The sequence below is a fragment of the Trachurus trachurus genome (genome assembly GCF_905171665.1).
Source record: "Trachurus trachurus genome assembly, chromosome: 19".
NCBI classification, from domain to species: domain Eukaryota; kingdom Metazoa; phylum Chordata; class Actinopteri; order Carangiformes; family Carangidae; genus Trachurus; species Trachurus trachurus.
In genome coordinates, this window is record NC_139913.1 from 16,718,087 (window position 1) to 16,738,023 (window position 19,937).

The 19,937-nt window shown below is 41.5% G+C and overlaps 3 protein-coding genes across 3 annotated transcripts in view; all 3 read right to left on the reverse strand.

Moving 5' to 3' along the window:
• Positions 1–7,534, reverse strand: part of spata20 (spermatogenesis associated 20) — a 54,773-nt gene extending 47,239 nt beyond the window's left edge. Inside the window, exons 1-9 of the mRNA XM_083993792.1 lie at positions 7,262–7,534; positions 5,838–5,966; positions 5,702–5,766; positions 5,329–5,483; positions 5,093–5,236; positions 3,618–3,819; positions 1,784–1,914; positions 1,196–1,300; positions 557–631 (exon numbers count right to left, since the gene is read on the reverse strand). Coding sequence (XP_083849918.1) covers positions 557–631; positions 1,196–1,300; positions 1,784–1,914; positions 3,618–3,819; positions 5,093–5,236; positions 5,329–5,483; positions 5,702–5,766; positions 5,838–5,966; positions 7,262–7,461 — 1,206 coding nt within the window. The 5' untranslated portion in view covers positions 7,462–7,534. The remainder of the gene's footprint in view (positions 1–556; positions 632–1,195; positions 1,301–1,783; positions 1,915–3,617; positions 3,820–5,092; positions 5,237–5,328; positions 5,484–5,701; positions 5,767–5,837; positions 5,967–7,261) is intronic.
• Positions 7,535–10,401: 2,867 nt separating this feature from the next.
• LOC311002796 (pepsin A-like) lies at positions 10,402–13,373 on the reverse strand (the record flags this gene model as incomplete). The annotated part of the gene is made up of 9 exons (XM_083994305.1): positions 10,402–10,539; positions 10,628–10,726; positions 10,849–10,990; positions 11,083–11,199; positions 11,323–11,519; positions 11,761–11,879; positions 12,614–12,731; positions 12,827–12,977; positions 13,315–13,373. 9 exons carry the CDS (start codon positions 13,371–13,373, stop codon positions 10,402–10,404), a joined length of 1,140 nt encoding a protein of 379 aa, XP_083850431.1.
• Positions 13,374–15,558: 2,185 nt separating this feature from the next.
• The window catches only part of pkd1b (polycystic kidney disease 1b), a gene marked incomplete at both ends in the record, with an annotated part of 30,491 nt that continues 26,112 nt past the window's right edge, over positions 15,559–19,937 (reverse strand). Inside the window, 8 exons of the mRNA XM_083994889.1 lie at positions 15,559–16,413; positions 16,513–16,624; positions 17,372–17,574; positions 17,664–17,798; positions 17,881–17,985; positions 18,129–18,311; positions 18,403–18,577; positions 19,044–19,244. Coding sequence (XP_083851015.1) covers positions 15,559–16,413; positions 16,513–16,624; positions 17,372–17,574; positions 17,664–17,798; positions 17,881–17,985; positions 18,129–18,311; positions 18,403–18,577; positions 19,044–19,244 — 1,969 coding nt within the window. The remainder of the gene's footprint in view (positions 16,414–16,512; positions 16,625–17,371; positions 17,575–17,663; positions 17,799–17,880; positions 17,986–18,128; positions 18,312–18,402; positions 18,578–19,043; positions 19,245–19,937) is intronic.

Consider the following 19,937-nt stretch of genomic DNA (forward strand, 5'->3'; position numbering starts at 1 on the left):
CCTCTGCAGCGTTCATTCATTAGTGTATAATTATGTAATAAATCTTGAGAAATATAATGATTTCAATGAGTGTAATTTCAACTGTGTGCCCTGTTCGCTGCTGTCAACTCATTAATCAAAGGGGGGAAAAGGGTTCACCCACAGAGGAGAGCAGGGGTTTAAGAGGCCATTTGTCACCGGGGTCCAACCCCCTTCCCCTCGAGGATGTATGAACACAATGTATGCACACAAACACACACTTAGGATTTCTTGGTCAGATATATGGCTAATGTTAGCACTTTCTCAAAAGAGAAAATAGGCACAGCACACAGTTTATATTGCTCGATTTTTAATGACTTCCCATTGCCAGCATGCATTCCAAAACAAAACATTAACACTAACCCACATCCTAACACCAAACCAAACCTTAGCCTGACTTAACTAACTTCCTGCGTCTTCTTAATGCTCCCTTCACATTGTTTCCATTGGTGAGGACATGTGGTTCCCTTGTAAAAAAAAATCAAAGACATGCACATGTACACACAAAGAGGTGGTAATAAGGTTACAGATGACTCACCTTGTCACTCAAGTCTCTGGAGACGTAGCACAGTATGTCCTCAGCTACTTCTGCAAATTGCTGCTCACCTGATACCTGGGAAAGCAGAAACACAGAGCATGCACCTGCTAAGAGTCATGATTCAACCTTAACGTAACCTTAACCATACTGTGATTTATATGCAGGATATTAACTGCAGCAACACCTTCATTACACACATGCACAGCATCTATGCGTGTGTATTTGCATTTGCATTTGCCTTGCACCCTAATAAACCTTTGTATATCTTAAATACCGGCCAGCCAAGCCTACAATCCTTAGAAAAGAAAAAAGTGACATTTAGATTACACAATTTATTGCAGCATTATATCTGGTTTGTGCAACGGGAACTTGTTATTGAATAAATCTACTCCTTTTTAAAATGTGTGTGGTTTTTTGAGAGAGAAATGGAAATCAAAGATACTAACAAATTACCCAACAGCAACAACACTGTCATTACAAGAGTTTGTATTTACTCTGAGACTAAACAAATGTTTGCCAAGTCGCATAGCGATGGTTTTATGCTGACAGCGTAATATGGTGATAAATCACTTGGATAACAGAGAGGCAGAGGGATGGAGAAACAGTTACTGTGTCAGATATAGAGACAAATATACACACCTGGGAGGCAGTTATGTAGGCTACAGCCAGCTGTGCTTGGTCATACAACATCTTCTCAAAGTGTGGTACGTGCCAGGAGAAATCTGTAGAGTAACGATGAAAACCCTGAGAGAAAGAGAGAGAGTTTGTAGCTCCCATTAGTTACACTTGTCTATGTTACACTGGCAAGATTGCTCTGAAAACATGACCCTCTCTGATGTCATCAAACTTTATCATTTCTAAATCAAAATAAAACAATAATGTCATTTGTTTATTCATATCTTTGTGGAATATGTCTACACACTGAGCATGTTATAATTATTACCAATATTAATATAAGTTAATATGATAATCATTTACTTTAAACAGAGGAAAATACAATGTTCCAAAGCCCACACAAATTGAAAATAGTTCATACCCCAAGAATAGTTTACTATCAGGCATGACAGAGTAGCCATTTTCACATTGGAGGAGCTGGGACTGGTTACACTTTGTCTTTTTTGAATTAAAAATGAATAAAACAAATAATCAATTGAAAATCGAATGAAGTACAAATAGTAGCCATTCATTTTATGTTGCATTGCAAATCAGTTAAATTGACTGGTGAACCTGTGCCACATGGTCATGGATGCCTCCCAGCGCCATCATGCGGAGTGTGTGCAAGGCCATCTGAAGAGCCTCCACCCCCTCAGTGGTGGAGCGGTTTACAGACCAGAAAGACATGAGGAACATCAGATTAACTACGACGTGAGAAAGAAACAAAGAGAGAAGAGAATAAGAGTGAGACGACGACCGGGGGGGGGGGGGGGGGGGGGGATCGTAGCGGAAATAATGAAAGTAATGGCAAAAAAACACTGCAAATCTCCAAAATCAGACAGGTGCCAAGTAGCCTACTCATTTTAATTGCCGATGAGAACCGTGTCAAAAAGGAAAAAAAGGAAAAACAAAAAAACAATCGATCACGGACTTCATGATCGATTACCATGGCAACGAACAAAGCTTTGATTTTTTGGGGTCAGCCCTATCAAATACACAATCCGACATCTCCAAAACGCTCTTGTGCACAAGTTGTGACCTGCACAAGTTGTGACCTGCACAAGTTGTGATCTGCACATTCACCATGCTATGAGATAACAGAACGTTACCAGACTGAGTTGTTTTCGAGGTAAATTCATGCAAAACTGCTGATGCATGTTCCCGTTGGGGGCAGTTTTTTGGCAAGCAGTCTCTGCATTTGCCTTGAAAACAACTCTGTCTCGTAACGTTATGTTATTATCTATTATACAACAGTTAGTTCCGACTGGTCCCAACCGAGCAATTTGATTGGACAACGAGACATTCCATAGTGCTGATATACAGTATAACAGCACTGGGACTTTTCACAGACATAATCACTCCGCTGTTCAGCTGGACAGGAGCTAAGTCAGAGCCACGCTCCCCATACAGGAGCTGCCCCATCTCTCTGCTGCTACTGCTGTTGCTGCTGCTGTTGCTGCTGCTGCTGCTGCTGCTACAGTTATAAACGGACCTGAACATTAAAACCTGGACCTGACCTGGTCCGTCTAATTGGCGATAAATCTCTACTAAACCCGGCTGGGGAAAAAATCGCCGCGGGGGCAACTACGTTTTGACGGTGATGTGTTTTGATATTAGCATTAGCTGTTGTTAGCCACGTAGCTCAGCTACTAGCTTCAACTGTGTTTATATTGATTACATAGCAGATAAACAAATGTAATACGGTATCGATAGCGTCTCTGTATCTTCACGCTGGTCCTGTTGCTGCGGTGCTAATCAGACACGGGCTCAGAACCAGAACCAGCACTGGAAGCAGCTCGGTGGAGAAGCTTGTAGCTCGTAGCAAGCTAGTATGAACTGTTTATGTGTTGCCTGGCAACAGCCTTGTCTCCCTTCCAGTTGCAGAACTATTTCTGTTGGCGGAGCCAAATAAATGATTAAATAAACAAACAAATCATAATCTCTTGTAGTTTATTACGGTTCTAAAATGCGCTCGTAGCACTGTTGTATCACACTCGAGGTTGTGCTGTTGTACTGTATATCAGCACGGTGTGATTATCTGCGGCACTCGGCCTACGGCCTCGTGCCTACGACCGAATCACAGCCGTGCTGATATACAGTACAACAGCACTCCCTCTCGTGTGATATTGCTTAAATAGCATGGTGAATGTGCAGGTCACAACTTGTCCACCAGAGCGTTTTGGAGTTATTGGATTGTGTATTTGATGAGTTTGATGAGGGAAACGAAGAAATTCCATGAGCCTCCGTAGCGTAGCTCTGAGTAGCTCACGGCTCTGCTCCGCCGTTCTAAAAATAGCTTGCACCGACAATTAAAGATAACGAACCTACTGCTATGACTATAGGGATTATGGCAATGGGCCAATTTGCCAAAATGTTGAACTATCCCTTTATGGTATGTTGCGTGTACCTGGTGTGGGGAACTTGGGGGCGTCTCTGAAGCCTCCATATTCCTCCTCATAGGAATGGGCCAACTGCTGGAAGCAACGATTGGCAACATCTGTGGCCAGGGGAGCGCTATCTCCTGGGTTTGCAGCCACGGTTGTGCCTTTCTTTAGAGCTTCGATGATCCTCTCCCCACTGGACTCCAAACCTGAGCGGTTATTCCTCCACTGAGGAATATAAATCACACTTATCGTCATGTGAGGATGACAAAGATGGTGCACCAGGCAGAGAAAAAAATGACAAAATATCTTGTACCGTGTACTGTACTTCATAAACATGCATAAAGTTGAAGATAAGATAGATTTGTTTACTTTGTCCTCATGTATGATACTGCAAGACTTTCTCTTCCCCACTAATGTTACTTACCATAATGCATCCTGAATTTAATCCAAAGATATCCACGTATTGTTTAAAGGAATAGTTTGGCATTTGGTTGATGTCTTTCCTGCTGGGACTTAGATTAAAAGAGTGATACCACTGTCTGCCCTGTCCATTAAATATGAAGCTGGAGCTAAGGAACAGTTACTCCAAGTCAGCATTAAGACTTAAAACAGAGCTCTGTCCAAAGGTTAAAAAAAAAGATCCACCTACAAGCACATTTAAAGGGATAGTTCAACATTTTGGCAAATTGGCCCATTGCCATAATCCCTATAGTCATAGCAGTAGGTGGCATACCTTTATTTGTCGGTGCAAGCTATTTTTAGAACGGCGGAGCAGAGCCACGAGCTGCTCAGAGCTACACTACGGAGGCTAATGGGATTTCTTGATTTCCCTCATCAAACTCATCAAATCCACAATCCAACGACTCCAAAACGCCCTGGTGGACAAGTTGTGACCTGCACATTCACTACGCTATGAGATAATAACGGGACGTTTCGAGATAAATGTTGTTTTCGAGGCAAATGCAGAGACTGCTTGCCGAAAAACTGCCCCAGACAGGAATGCACATCAGGTTTTGCATGAATTTACCTCTAAAACAACTCTGCCTCGTAACATCTCGTTATTTTCTCATAGCGTGGTGAATGTGCAGGTCACAACTTGTCCACGAGAGTGTTTTGGAGTTGTTGGATTGTGTATTTGATGAGGGAAACCAAGAAATTCCAATTCTCCTCCGTAGCGTAGCTCTGAGCAGCTCGCGGCTCTGCTCCGCTGTTCTAAAAATAGCTTGCACCAACAATTAAAGGTAACAAACCTACTCATAAAACTATATAGGGATTATGGCAATGGGCCAATTTGCCAAAATGTTGAACTATCCCTTTAAAGCTTCACTATACACTATACATCACAACATGTTGTATTTTGTCCTTACAAGACCCAGGTATAAAAATGAGAAGATGCAGGTTTACTAAGGGCTACTGTGCTGGAACATTTTGTGCTGGTTGCTTGGCAACCTCAAGACTGGTTTGGCACCGACGTTCTCCACAAGAAAAAGCTTTTTACCTGCTCCATGATTCTGGCGAGGACTGTCTTGAGACCAGGTCTTCTTCCATGGTCTCTAGGAGGGAAGTAGGTGCCTCCAATGAAAGGTTTAAGTTCAGGGGTCAACCAAACACTCATGGGCCATCCTCCACCTCCACTTGTTGCCTGTAGACACGAGCAACCAAAAGTCACGAGACTGTGTTAACAGAAGAAAGAAAAAGTGATCAGCATGAGAAAATGTAAACGTAAACACACACCTGTACAAAGGTCATGTAGACCTTATCCACATCAGGTCTCTCTTCTCGGTCCACTTTGATGCAGATGAAGTTGTCACTAAGGATTCTGCCAATTTCCTCGTCTTCAAAGGATTCCCTCTCCATAACGTGGCACCAATGGCATGTGGAGTAGCCCACTGGTGGGTGGAGACAAGACGGATATTCACAATAAATAGATGACTCACTTCCAAAACAAACACAACTATAGTAAGTCAGTATGCATGCAATCATGTGAAAAGTGATTATCTTGGTGTGATTTAAACAGATTTGATCATACTGAAACACAAGGAGGCTCTGAGTAAAATATCCCCAAAGTGAAAACATGTCGCTATCTGGAATCAAAGCATCCCCTTACCTGATAGAAAGATTGGTTTGTCTTCATTCTTGGCCTTGTCAAAAGCATCTTGTCCCCACGGGTACCTAATACAAAGATTTTGTTAAGTAATACTGGATTCAGAGTGTGTGCAATTCTGTAGTTTAAACTCACTCACCAGTCAACAGGGTTGTGTGCATGTTGTAGCAGGTAGGGTGACCTCTCCTTGGCTAACCTGTTGGTGTGTCTGTGAGGAGTGGAAGATGGGCCCTCACCCCCTGATGCCATGCTCATGAAGACAGTTGGACTAGAGACACAAACATACTTGTAATGTGAATCTGTGTTTACTGGCAAACCTTCATTTCAGGTAGCCTATCCCAGAGCTGGGAATTAGAGAAACACAGTAACAAAGGAACAACTGTCGTATTGTTGCTGTTTAATTCATTATTGTGGTGTTTTAACATCTTCCGGCGTTCATGAAAAAAAATCTCAGATATGTTAATAAAGAATGACACTAGCTACTATATAAAAGAAATAATTGCATTACCTTCAGTTGTCCCTGTTCAAAACACTGTGCCAATTAGTGAATATGATCCCCCCTGATGGTTATGTTACTGAGTCATTATTACACAACTGCCATTGCCTGAAATGCTGATGCAATATGAACACAGAACAAGAAATGTGTCCAAAATCCTGTGTGCCTGGCGATGACATATAGCAGGATAAGCACAAACAACAAACAATGTAGGACTACAGGGCTGTGCAAAGCATGCATGCTCATTAGTGTGGCTTACTGTAATTAAATGTAGTGGAGAGTCATTGCTAATCAATATTTTTTAGAACAGCTGTGTTTTTTTCTGCTTTGACAGTCACATGACGTGTATCTTTCAACACCAATCCACAAAAAAAGGCAACATTTAGGCTACAGTCAATACCTTAACAGTATGCGATGCATCCCAATGAAAACAGTGAACACGCTGTCTAGCAGGTGATAACAGCAGAGGCATGTTTAGCAGCGCTGTAGCCATTAGCTTATAGAGTCACGCTGAATTCCGTTTCAATATCACTTGTTTTTAAAATGACTTTGCTTTTTGGCAAATGTTTGTACCAAATAAAACATGATTGGCCACCTAATCCGAAATATTAGACAATGTCCTGTAATTCGGCTGAATAGTTATGAACATACAGACTACGTATCTGTTATATTTTTACATTTTAACAACACAGAGGTTAGCTACATGATAATGTAAACACAGCCAAGCTAACCATTAGAGCTATGAGAAATTGCAGATAACAAATGATACTTCGTAGCTTATCTAACTGTACCGAATAAAAACACAGGGCATTTGAATAATTGCTAAATGTTTTCGTACACAGACATATGCCTCGTCGTAATATTCAAGTATGGAAACATATAAAATAGTCTTATTTGCATGGGAGTTTCGCATATAACGTTAAGCACCGTTCACAAGTAACACTACAGCCAATGGTGATGTGTTTTGGTGCTAAATTAGATATATTTGCGTCAGCTTGTCCAGGTGACGCAGAGCTAAAGCTAACGTTAGTTAGAGATAGTAACTCAATAGCCTCCGGACGCTTTACCTCAGGTGGCAGCAGGCCGGCTGGAGGTGGTGCAGCGGTGATTTGTCGCTCGGTGGGTGGGGAATGAGTCTGAAACACCGTGTGTTGCCCCCCGAGCTCTGCTGCCAACCGTCCGCTCCCCAGATACACGCAGTGACACGGCGTGCGGGCTCAACACAGCTATTTCTGGACGCCGACCAGCGCCACGCTAGTCTTAGCATCCTATTAATCCACCAAGTGTGATGCTTAGTTACTTCAGCTGGCTAATGTTAGCTACTTTGGTTGACCTGCCAAAACTTCTTCTCATGAGCTGAGCGCGTTATTGCAATGCCGCACATTGACACGGGGTGGCGCACCAGGAAACGCCCCCCAGGTCGTGACGGTGTGTGTTGGTTCCTCTGATCAATTAATGGTCTATGAAGAGGAATAGGCCTACACCAATAGCAAACTGAAGCAGATAGTTGGCATCTGATTCTGGCATCTGACAGTGCTGCATTCAAGTCTCACACAAATAAACCTGCAGGCCATAGGGAGGCATGGTTAAAAGTTCAGCTGTCATCATCACCATGTCAAAGTCATGCACTGATCTGAAGCAACACAGAAAACTACCAAAACTTGACTGTTCTGATCGCATTGCATTATCCATAATGTTATTAGTTATAACACATCCATACACATTCATCATCTGCTTAAATATGAAACAGTCTTTCTGCCAGCTTTCAGGGTAGTGGTATCCTGTTGTGATTCATTAAAGATATCATTTTGCAAGTGGTAGGCTATAAGAGGCTATAGTGTAGGCTAATGATTAGATAGGGTGACATCAGGTAAATTGGGCCATCAGGTAAAATGAGCCAGTTAAGGTTTGAGCCTCCTAGCTTTTTAAGTTTTAACAGGCAATGGCTGTAAATGATTTCAGATTGTTGCTACAACTGTACTTGACAAAAAACAATTGATTTGAGTGGTCTCTGGTTGCTGTTGTGGGTGGGACAATGCTTTATATCCAGCCTGCTGAGGAGAAGTGTGCGAAAAGTGGCCTGGCAAACAAATTTCACTTGAAACTGATAAGGTTGATAACTCCGTAAAAAAACAGATCTACAATAAAAAATGTGATTTATAATACACATTGTGATTCCCCCCATTGGATAGAATGCAAAATTCTTGCTAAGCTTACTTATTTTTAATTTAAATGCATTTTTTGTGGGTGGCTCAATTTACCTTAATGCATCATGGTAAATTGAGCCATGCATTTCAGCTAAAATGGGCCACATACAAAACACAGTCTTACACTAAAGTTACACAGAAATTGAGGGTGCAAAACATGTTCAAAGTTAGATATATATCCAAGGTTGGTCAGTGCCACTCATGGTGCCATTAGCACTGTGGGGGAAAAAATGGCATCTATAATGCCACACACACACATACACACACAGTAAAAGAGCCTATAACATAGTCAGTTAACAAAGAGCATAGCAACAACATGATCATGTAATTTTAAAATGCATTTTAAGATTAAAAAATGTCTTCAACCTCTTATGTTTTTACTGTTAATGTTAAGTTTAGTGTTGTAGTTTAGTAGTAGTGTCAATTAATTATTAAAATTTAAATGATTTCTGCTAAAATTACTGTGTTGTTCTCTCTTGGCCCAATTTAACTGAACGGCTGGCCCATTTTACCTGAACCTTCATCGTACCTCGAGAGGGAATATCCCGATACTTTAACTCTCATAATTCCAAAATAATTATACTTTTTAATTTTTTTTTTACACAGAAACATTTAAGAGACCTATGTCGATTTTAAAAAATATCAATGGATTTCATGCATAGCGTTTTTGATGGTCTTATTCATCGTTTACCAAAAAGTGGCCCATTTTACCTGACTTCACCCTATGTCTTGGAAAACTGAGTATTCTTATCCACTTGAGGGGAAAGGATTGGTGCCAAACAAGGTGTTGATGGATATGGAGTGGCTCTTCAGTCTTTTTGTCAAATCCACTCAAGTGAGATAAAGCCAGGCTGAGGATCTCTTCAGGGTGCCTCTCTGCCTAGTCATTTATCACCTTGAGAAAAGTCTGATCACAATGGCAGAATGGAACTCCTTAATAACGCTGACTGAATAAAGCTCTTTCTTTTTCTTTTTTTCATGCATTTCAGTTTGTGTTTTCCATTTAGGCTACAGAATAAAAACACATAAGGGTGTTCACCCTGTAATTCATGTATATGAGACAACTGGTTTATGACCAGCTTCAGATAATTTGCCAATTGCTAACTGCCAAATATTGTATGTTTGTATGGTATGTTACTAAACTGGGGCCAAGTAAACATGGCAAGCATAGCTGCTAAACAGCAAGCCAGCATTCTCATGGAAACCTATGATAGGCTATTTAAAATGGAGAAAATGCTCCTCTTAGACAACTATGAATAACATAAATTTCCTACTGGTGAATCTGGGGTTCATTTTCATAAAACTGAAGACACTGATGTTTTAATGGCTCATTATGAAGATAAATTACGATAAAAATATGTTAATTTGAATGTAATAAAGAATAGGTTTTTACAGCAAGGGGCTGGAAATCAGTTAAGTTGTTGATTTACTATACAGTCTTAATGTCTGGGGAATTAATGTTAGCTAATGTGGGCTACTGTAAGCATCTGGTGGAGTCTGACCACAGAAGTCACCAATAGTGTTGAATAGAGAATGTGGAGTTTGGGGGAGAAATAGTAGATACTAGGTATATCATAGTGAAATGTCCTTTAATCTAATGGAGAATGTACAAATATCTATTGCAGTTATTCTGATTTGCGTGTAAGTCTCTCTGTAATTAGTGTCAATTAGGCTACTGTCAGTGTAATTTGCATCATCATATAGGCTATTTTGCTGGGTTGCCATCTGAATTAGACAATATGGCAGCTTACCACTGCCACAGATTTTGAGTCATGCCTGTGTGTTGCCTACATGAATAACAAAACACCAGCAAAATCGATTGAACTCTTTTTATTGGATTTGAGAAAATGGAATCACTTATACTCGGACAAAGATAAGATTTGGGTCTCAAGCATCACATATTGCAGTTACATTTTGGAAGTCCTGCAGTTGCACAGGGATATATTTATGATTTTTGCATGGTTCTTGTGTCTGATTGTTACAAGGTGACTTCAGGTTTCTTATCTGGCCCTGGCCAGACCCACCATATTCTGGGCTCTGCTGAAGATAGAATAGTACTGTCTGATGAAGACATCACCCAGGATCCACAGGCTGTCGCCTCCATGGCTGAAGCCAGTACGGCAGCCATAATAACGAGACTGTGGGAGAGAATGAGCAGAAGATTTTTTTAGATAGGAAGGATAGAGCAGTACGTATATAAAGAGCTGCAAGGAAATAATCATTTACCTGACGGACGTAGGCAGAGGCTGGGAGGGTGAACTGGTTTCCGTGGATATTGAAGGTCAGGTCAGGCATTTGGCCGATGTTGTTACAGTTCACAACGTACTGAGTAGAGGGAGAGATAAGATGGTAAAAGGATGAGAGGGCATCGAAATGTATTTCCACTGTTTAACTTCAGTAGAGTGTTTACATTTAGTGTGTAATGTGTAATATTTAATGGGACTTACATCTCCATTCTGGCTGCTAGCTCCCAGCCAACGGTTGATGTTGCTGATGCTGCTCTGAGGTCCAATAATCAGAGAAGTACCAGTATCCACAATAGCCTGGCAACCACCATTGCAAGCCACAACCTGACCATTGACAGTAACGCTGACAGAAACAGAATAAACACACTTAAGAAACATTTCTGCTCATACTATCACCTCCATTTTGGAGAGATTTCAGAACATCTGTGGCTTTACCTGTCCACTGTGATCTGCCAGTACAGCTCATTGGAGAGGGGAATCCAGGTGATGGCGCCGTAGTAGTGGTTGGGGTCAGTACCACCAAAGGTCACCACACTGCCTTGCTGAGAGTTACTACAGAGAAAAGTGAGAACTTACTGATAAACGTAGAAAAAGATAGGCTACAATTTCAACATGAGTAAAAACACAATTCCTTTCCCCACACACAGGACACTATAAAACTGTGTTTGTCCTTACGAGGTAAGGTAGACGGAGAACATGTCCTGGTTCACCAGACCCTGGCTCATCATGTTGTCAAAGACAGGTGTGGCGCCAGAGGCAGACAGGCGAGGGTAGGCCAGGCCCAGGATACCATCAGCACGCATGTACTGCATAAATGGAGCCTCAGTCTGACTCAAACCCACGATCTGGTTTCTCACAGCGAGGCTGGCGACCTGACAAGCAAACATCAAGACAGCACAGGGAGTTCAAATTGTCTCAAATGACAGCAAGACTTTATAGTGGCAATTAAAACAACAAATGAGTTTACACTTGGAGGCCAACCAATTTTTAATCACCAAGGAATCATAGTACCTTTTTTACTTTGAACATGGTATTCATTGCAGATAAGTAGCCTATGTATTTTCACAATAAAAGTGAGACTGTGATTGTATTTTTGATACTTTGATTTATTACCGTCACTGTGTCGTATGCAAGGAAGCCAGTCATGCTCCCGGTGCCATACTGGATTCTGAGTTGAGTGCCATCATATTTGTAGGTGCTGCTCCTGCTTGGGTCAAACTTGTCATGGTTGTCTAGGGAAGACACAGATAATATACATAAGTATGTCCCCCTATTAGCAGTCATAGGCAACCATGAACAAAACAGGCAATTTAAAAAGTTTTAGCACAAATAGGCTGCAAACACCGAACTATTCCATTCTCATTGCTGCATTTATATTATAAATGGGCTTTAGTTAGCTTTCTTTATCAAAATGCTGGTACTATTCACTGAGAGGCACAGCAGTGTCCACATATCTAGATGTAGCCAGATCAGGATTGGTGTTAATCCCCAAAACAAAAGAAAGGTCCCTCCATGGATCAAATGCCATTTTCCCTGGAGTTCAGTCAGATTTCTGTTGGATATTCAGGGCTCCACTAGATAAAACTTTTTTTCTTGTTGAGAATCTGTCCTGACTCCTGTCAATCTGGAAGCCTATAAGTTAAACCATACTCAGTCTAACTGCAGAATTCCACCTCAGGACTATCAAATGTGGGGTTTGAAGGGCTCTCAGGTTCTTCTTTTATTTAATATTTGACAGCGTGAATGAGCAGCTAGTTCCCTCAGGCAACTTAATGATCAGTTGACATGCCTCTTGACTTTTTATAAACCCTTAACAAACCAAACCCTAACGGAACATTAACATTTTTGTATTCATTCCTGACCAGTGTAAATTGTTGCAATGAACTGACAAAACCTTCTTTAAACCCTTTTCCAGCTATATGTACTACCTGTCTGTTTAATTATGATCATGTATAATTGTACATACTGCAGGCTGGACTGCTGCAGTAGACGGAGGGCACCCACAGGTTGGAGGAGCCGGTGTCAAAGACGACCTTGAAGGATTGAGGAGGAGTTCCGATGGAGATGACTCCATAGTAAGCCAGCTGGAGATACAGATGAGAAACAAAGATTATTCATGACCAGAATTAGCTATTTGTCGGTGTTGTCATCTGTTAAAGCCTCGGCCTCTATTACTCACGTCAGCATCGTTGGTCATGGGCTGGTCGGCCACGGCAAAGCGTGAGTCAAATTTGGCCATGGGGTTGTATGGGTACTTGGTCCTGTACTCCTCCCAGAGACCCTCCTCCTCCAGGACCTCCCTGGCGGTCTTACCCTTCTCCAGATGGATCCTAGGATTCACCCAAAAGTGCGATTTACATTCTGTTCTCGCAGCTACATTTATAATCTTACTCTTGACAAGTTAAGAGGTCTCTGTACATGTCCCTCCTCTTAAAACGTTCAATGCAAATCCAGAAACACGACCAAGACATTCTCCTAAAGCTGCTTTCGTTTAAAATTCAGATAATAAGCATAATACATAAGATGGCTTACACCCACATGGTAACAGGCTAATTTAAACGTCATATATGTCATTGGTTATTTCACAGTAGTGAATTAAATTTATGTTATAGGAAAAATAAAACAAATACAGCAAGCACAGGGACATGAGTGGTCAATCTGACTTACTGGACAAGGCACTCAGACAGTGCCACCATGGCACACAGAACGAAAGCCCACTTCATCATCACGGCTCTGTTGTCAAGTAGTAGACAAGTAGCTGTAGAAAATGCAGAAAATCAGACCATCAGAACCAATCCAATCGCAGCAGTAATGTGGTCAGTCCATGATCCGGTAGTGTACTCACCTGTAGACTCTGAAACCCAAGTGCCCACAGAGATTCTTGCTTCCTCTTTTATACAGGTGAACTGACATTTTACTGTGGTACAATGATAAGGAAATGCGCACAAAGAAAGTGATAAGTGGGATAAGTTATGGGAAACCATTGACCTTAAGACTATGTCAATTTTGTGATCAAAGAAAGGAATGCAATCTTTTGAAAAACTTTACATATCTGCTGCTTAGAGTAATGTTTGTGTCCATGTTGAAGGAGCTGACAGGTAAAAGACAAAGTTCTCTTTGCAAGGTCAACTCAAGATAACATAATGACTGGAGTACATATCAGCATGCTTTCTGAGGTTTACCCTGATAATGGTTGAATTATTATATCAATGTAACATATAAATTATATACATACAGTATATATTTTAACATGCCTTTTATTTTTTGTGATTTTACTGGGAAATTTGGCCTTTTGTCATCATACCCAAGAATCAAAACTGTTCCTTTTATACCTTTGTATTATGGCCATGTTGTTGCATGTATTTTATTTGGACATTATGTAATTTATACATTATTGTTAGTAAAACCAAACCAAAACTGCATTATCACACAATTTGAAAGCAATGTCCAATAATGTAATTTAATACTGACAAACACCACTGTCAGCCAGCCCAGCATGTGTCCCAGCACTTACAGTGTTTGCCGCACTGTTATCGTGTGTTTACCCTTCTATTAAGGTTTCATTCCTTCAGATAAATGAATTAGTGCTGATAAAATATTCATAGGGCTGTGTTATTTACTTAAACCAAACACATTAATAAAAACAGAGCACACAGTACTTTTGTAACAGTTTGCTGTTGTGTATAAGATGTCAGAAGAAGTGAAACACCGGCCTACTTTCAGACCACATGGTCTCTTGTCTTTATTTGTCTGTAGGGATATCCACAGTGTTGCTTACAAAGTATATCTGCATTTGTGTATTCAGTGCTGTAAGTAACAGAAATATGTAATTAGTTTGATTGAGGACTGTCCTCAAAACTCCTCTTCTGGGTGACATGGTTATTGGCAAATTTGAAATTGAAAAGTTCATTACTGTTGCTGAAAACTTCCACGTTGTTTTCTCTGGAGGAAAGAGGAGCTTTTTAAAAAATTCATAAATGTTGCTTGAGGAATTATTTCACTTCATTGGTAATGTTGATGGTGAGCCCTGAAATGAGAGCAGTTCATTCTTTCTCTCTCTTTTTCTTTTGATTAAATTGGGAGCCCAGTGATTCAATATTGCACTTCATTAAAGTTACCAGAGTGGTCAAACATCAATCAAGCAGAGGCGGAGATGATGTCCTGACTATTCATTTCTAAGATGAGCCAAACTTCACAAGGTAAGTTCCAACAATAACAGCAGTCAGTAGCTTTTTCTATCAGACTGTACCTGCCCACCACTAGGAACAAAAAAGAGACTGTTTCCAAGATGGAGGGTGGTTAGCACTCTCGCCTTGATTCCTGGGCCTGGGGCCTTTCTGGGTGGACTTCTGGGGTGATTAATGACTCTCAACTGCTTGCAGGCTAAATCTGAGAGTACTGTATGTGTTCATCTCTGACAGTCCTGTGATAGACTGACAACCTGTCGACGGTGTACCCCAAGGGGGGTGGATCAGACTATGTTCAGATGTGACTCACAGGCGGCCATATTGGGTCAGTCGACTTGCTCTCTGGCTGCAGTAGATGAGTGATCCAGTCATCTGCACTAAAAAAACGATTCATACCTCTGTGAAATTTTGTCCATATACAGCTATTCCTTAACTATTTGCATAATGTTACTTTCATAGAAAAAATTACTCATAATTTTAAGTATGCAGTATCATAACAGTATTTCCGACGTTCATAACAAACCAAACGGTAAATTGGTTAAATTGGTCAACTGTTGCATGATGAGTAAACTTGTGTAAGATCTTATGTAACCTACAGTAAACAAACCCCTCTAGCAAACAACACCAACTCATCAACACAGCATTACAGCTCCAAAGAAGCACTACAGTCCAGCTGTCAATACAGAGATCCAGTCCCAGTCTTTACTGGTGAGGATAAGATCCATCAACTTATGTCTTGCTCAGTCTCCGGTCCTTCAGAGATCCAAGCTTTCCTCTTCACAGGGACTCCATCACTGGCACGCCTTCTTACCCCCTCTTCACTTTGTGGTCTGGCGTTTGTAAGTGTTAAATGTTCTCCTCCGTTTCCTCCTGAGAACTGGAAGCCCCTCTGAGCTGCATCAGCCGAATAAGAGCTCCCAGAATGCCAGGCTCTTCTCCCGGGGAACCGCCCAACGTTTGGAGAACCGACAGGATTCAAACCACAGAGTCTAGTTTCAGACTCAGACTCAGAGTAGGACCTCAGTGTACGAGGGAAGATGCAGATGGATGCAGCAGAGGGGTGGAGTGTGGAGGGAGTGGAAGAGAAGGAGGATGAGAGGGAGTTGCGGGTTTTGGTGTGAAGGAGACCTGTCTTCATGTGGTTAAGTTCTTCCATTACTCCTCCATTATCTGCTTTCATTGGCCTTGTAGATGACTCTCTGCATCTTTTTGCGACTTTCTCCCTGTTACACATCCCCTCCTCCTTCCTTCTCCTGCTCCTCCCCTCCTCTAGCTTCATCTCCAGGTTGTGAATATCCTCAGTTATTTGGTTGACCCGATCAAAGTGAGACAGAAGAGCAGTGACGCAGGGGTCCAGGCGGTCCAAGTAGGGAGAGACATCAAACCCAGACTCAGATGCTGACGAGTCTTCAGACCTCACAGACAGAGCGGAGGATAGGGGACGTGGGGATGAAAACGAGGAGGAAAGGGAAGGAGAACGGGAAGAAGGGAGGGTGGATGAGAGAGTGGAGAGCCGGGATTCCTGGGAGGATCTGGAAGGAGGGATGTCCATGCCTTCAAACTTCACCCTGTGCCTGAACTAGAAAGGAAATAAATGTATGGAATAAGCATCATAAATGGATGATGGAAGCATCTCAATCACTCAATGTTTCCAACATAACACACCGCAACTATTTACCTCTTTGGTCTTAGTGAGTCCCATCCACAGTTTGAGTCTCTTGATGAAAAACTCCACCATCTCATAGTCCTGAGGTTCAATGGTTGGATGGTACAGCTCAGCCTGCTCAGCCCTGGAGGACACAGCAACAGATAGAAACGAAAGTTACTACCTAATAAAAAAATTCCTGCCTTGTTGGTACTTAGCATCACACAGCTACAGTACTGTACTTTCAATTCAGCACATTCACTGGACAAATTATAATCATTCACCCAGCAGCTTCCTGGCTGGTTTCACAGTCAGATCAGATAGCAGAAAGCTGATGTCTGCTGGTTCTCTGCTTTGGTCTGTGCTGAAATATCTCAACAACTGCTGTATGGATTACTGCAAAATGTGGTTTAGACATTAATGTTCACAGGACAAATTCTCAGTTCACAGTTTGGAAACGTTTCAACCTGGTCAAAGTTGTATTCTTGCTCAAGAAAAAACCTTATGATAAAAGGATAGTTCAACATTTTGGCAAATTGGCCCATTGCCATAATCCCTATAGTTTAGGAGTAGGTTCGTTACCTTTATTTGTCAGTGCAAATTCAGAGACTGCTTGCCGAAAAACTGCCCCTGACAGGAACGTGCATCAGCGGTTTTGCATGAATTTACCTCGAAAACAACTCTGTCTCGTAACGTTCCATTATTATCTCATAGCGTAGTGAATGTGCAGGTCACAACAACAAACCTACTCCTAAAACTAGAAGGATTATGGCAATGGGCCAGTTTGCCAAAATGTTGAACTATCCCTTTAAGGACTTGTCACATCAGATATGGATAAACACCTGGAGTTTCAGTTTCATTTAATTTTGATAATGCAGGTAATATTATATACCTGTATGTATGAATGAGAACAGCTCCACAGAGTCTGGCCAATAGGCAGAGACCTCCCCCCATCAGGAGCAGTCCATAGAGGGACCCAAGGACTGTGTGGACTTTGCATAATCTTAGGAGTGCCATTCGGCCCCGCAGGATGGACAGCACTGACACACCAGCCTCACGTACGGACAGGAAGCCTTCCACTGACCGGGAGAACAGCTGAGACGAAGAAAAAGTTGTATCAAACCCACCTCTTCCTTATAAAACATCTTTATAAACAGTCTATTCTCCAGCTTTTCTTGTCGTACCATGTTTCCAAGGTGAGTGCAGAGCATGAGCAGCAGCAGCAGTAGGACAGTCAGAGCCCACAGCTCCCCCCGGGCTCTCTGCAGCACTCTGCCTATCACCACCCACCTCCGCACAAACCTCAAGGTTCCCAGCAGCTGAAACACACAGCAAAGGAAATGGGCAGACATTCAATACAGTTGTGAAATAGTGGGCTATTGTAATTGTATATCGACAAACCTTTAAAACGAGCAGCGTGAGCAGGACAGCTGCACACTGAGAGGACCTCTGTGCCAGGAGGGCAGCGCTGTGGAAGCTGATGAAGCTGTCTGGTTGGGACCGAAGCTAAGCAACACACAGATTAGTCAGTCTCTACTTTTATAACATTTTTTTTTAAAACTAACAATCACTATTTCTTTCTACCACTAGCAGGGTGGTGTAGAAGGTGACGTCAGTGTGTGTCAAAGGTTTTACTTTTGGTTGTTTACCTTGGAAGCACACAAAGAGGCGACAGATAGGAAGCAGAATTGCAGAATAGCTGTTGCCAGTGACAACGATGCCAGGAGGAGCTGGAACCAGTGTCTGCACTGATGCAGATACTGGGCATGCTCGGTTACCATGGACCACAGCTCCCCAGACAAGATGAAGACAGCAGAGATGAGAAGGAGGACCTGCAATTGTAAAACACAGGATTTTATATATGAAACTGTTTTGAAGTATTGCTCTTTATATCTACTTTTTTTTTTTTTTGCAAAGTCTTACCATGAGGGCAACTTGAAGGTCCAGTCCCGAGAAAGATGAAGGGAGGAGGAGTGGATTAATAGAGAGGAAGGGAGTGACTCTGTTCATTTGAGCCCACTCTACTTGAATGGACACACACACAAATAAACCAGTCTCTCTATGGTAGTGTGTGAAATCAATAGAGAGAGATTTAAACCTGAAAGAGATTTAAAACAAACAATGCTATGATACCATGTCAAATCAACATCAGTGTTTTTAATAAAGACTTCTAAATTGGATTTTAAACTGTATTTTAAACATTTACTTAATGAATGTCAACTGAGTCTGATGATGCTTAGAATAAACCTCAGGTACAGTAAGTCATAAAACACTAAAATAACGTGTCAGGAGAAACAGGATTTTAAAAGTCAAAGTATCTTGATAATTCACATGGGGAAATAATATCAGATTATGTAAATCATATTTTGAAATCTTTCTGCTTGTCTTGTTCACAGAGGAAAATATGTTTCATTATTTTCTTTTTTGGCAAGGGTTAATGGGGCGAAATGTCTCATTACCAAAAAACAAAACAAAAACTAATGTAACACTTGGATGCTCAACAGCTGAACAACCAAAAGATGAAAGTTTACATCAACCCTCAGCATACCAATACATTCACTTACACTGTCTTCCTCCAGTCTGCCATGTGTAGGTCACCAAGGAGCTGCTGTGTCATCTCACTGCTGTTTCCCAGGAGTACATTTGCCATGTGACCAAGTGTGTGTGTGTACTGCATCTGTGGCAACCCTACAAGATGGAGTGAAGGGTTTTGGTGAAGGTGTGGCACCAGGGTGAGGTTGATCCACCGCTCTGTATCTGACCAGCTGGATGAAGAGAGGATAAACATTAGTTTATAAGCATCCAAAAACATATAGGTGAGACATATTCAATATACTCATATGGTAAACAAATGTGTTGTAATCCACAGCTAAAGGGAGCTAAATCTGGTGCAACCATCTTTTCATTTTTCCCCCTTTAAATGATTAAATTGCACATTGTCCCTTATTAAACTAATAAACTAAACTAACTAATAAACTAAACTAGCCAGAAATTATTGAAGAAAAAAACTTTGTGAATGAAAAAACTTTGCATTTTTTAAACTGTTGTTAAAGATACATCTGTAGGACTGAAATTGCTTGGGGCTGAGAGCTATGCTTTGGTGAGTTCATAGGATCTATCAGGGGACAGTAAGAATATGTATAATGCCACATAAATCCTTAAATGCACACTGTAGCTATGTCCTCATTATGTCTGTATACCAAATGACCCTTTTTAAAGGACCAAGGTGGGGAAAAAAAATAGCACTAAATAGCACTTAGAAGAATATCACCATCCAGTGTTAAGGAAGTGCTCAAAGAATTCTGGAGCCTTCTAACCAAAGGGTACCAACATTTAAAGGTTGTTCCCTGGCTTGTGCCCCACCCCTTCACCAAGTTGGGTGCCAGTCTGTTCAATACTTGAACACACAGCCAAACATGCATGTGTCAAAATATAGCCTCTTTGTTGGAGGTACCAAT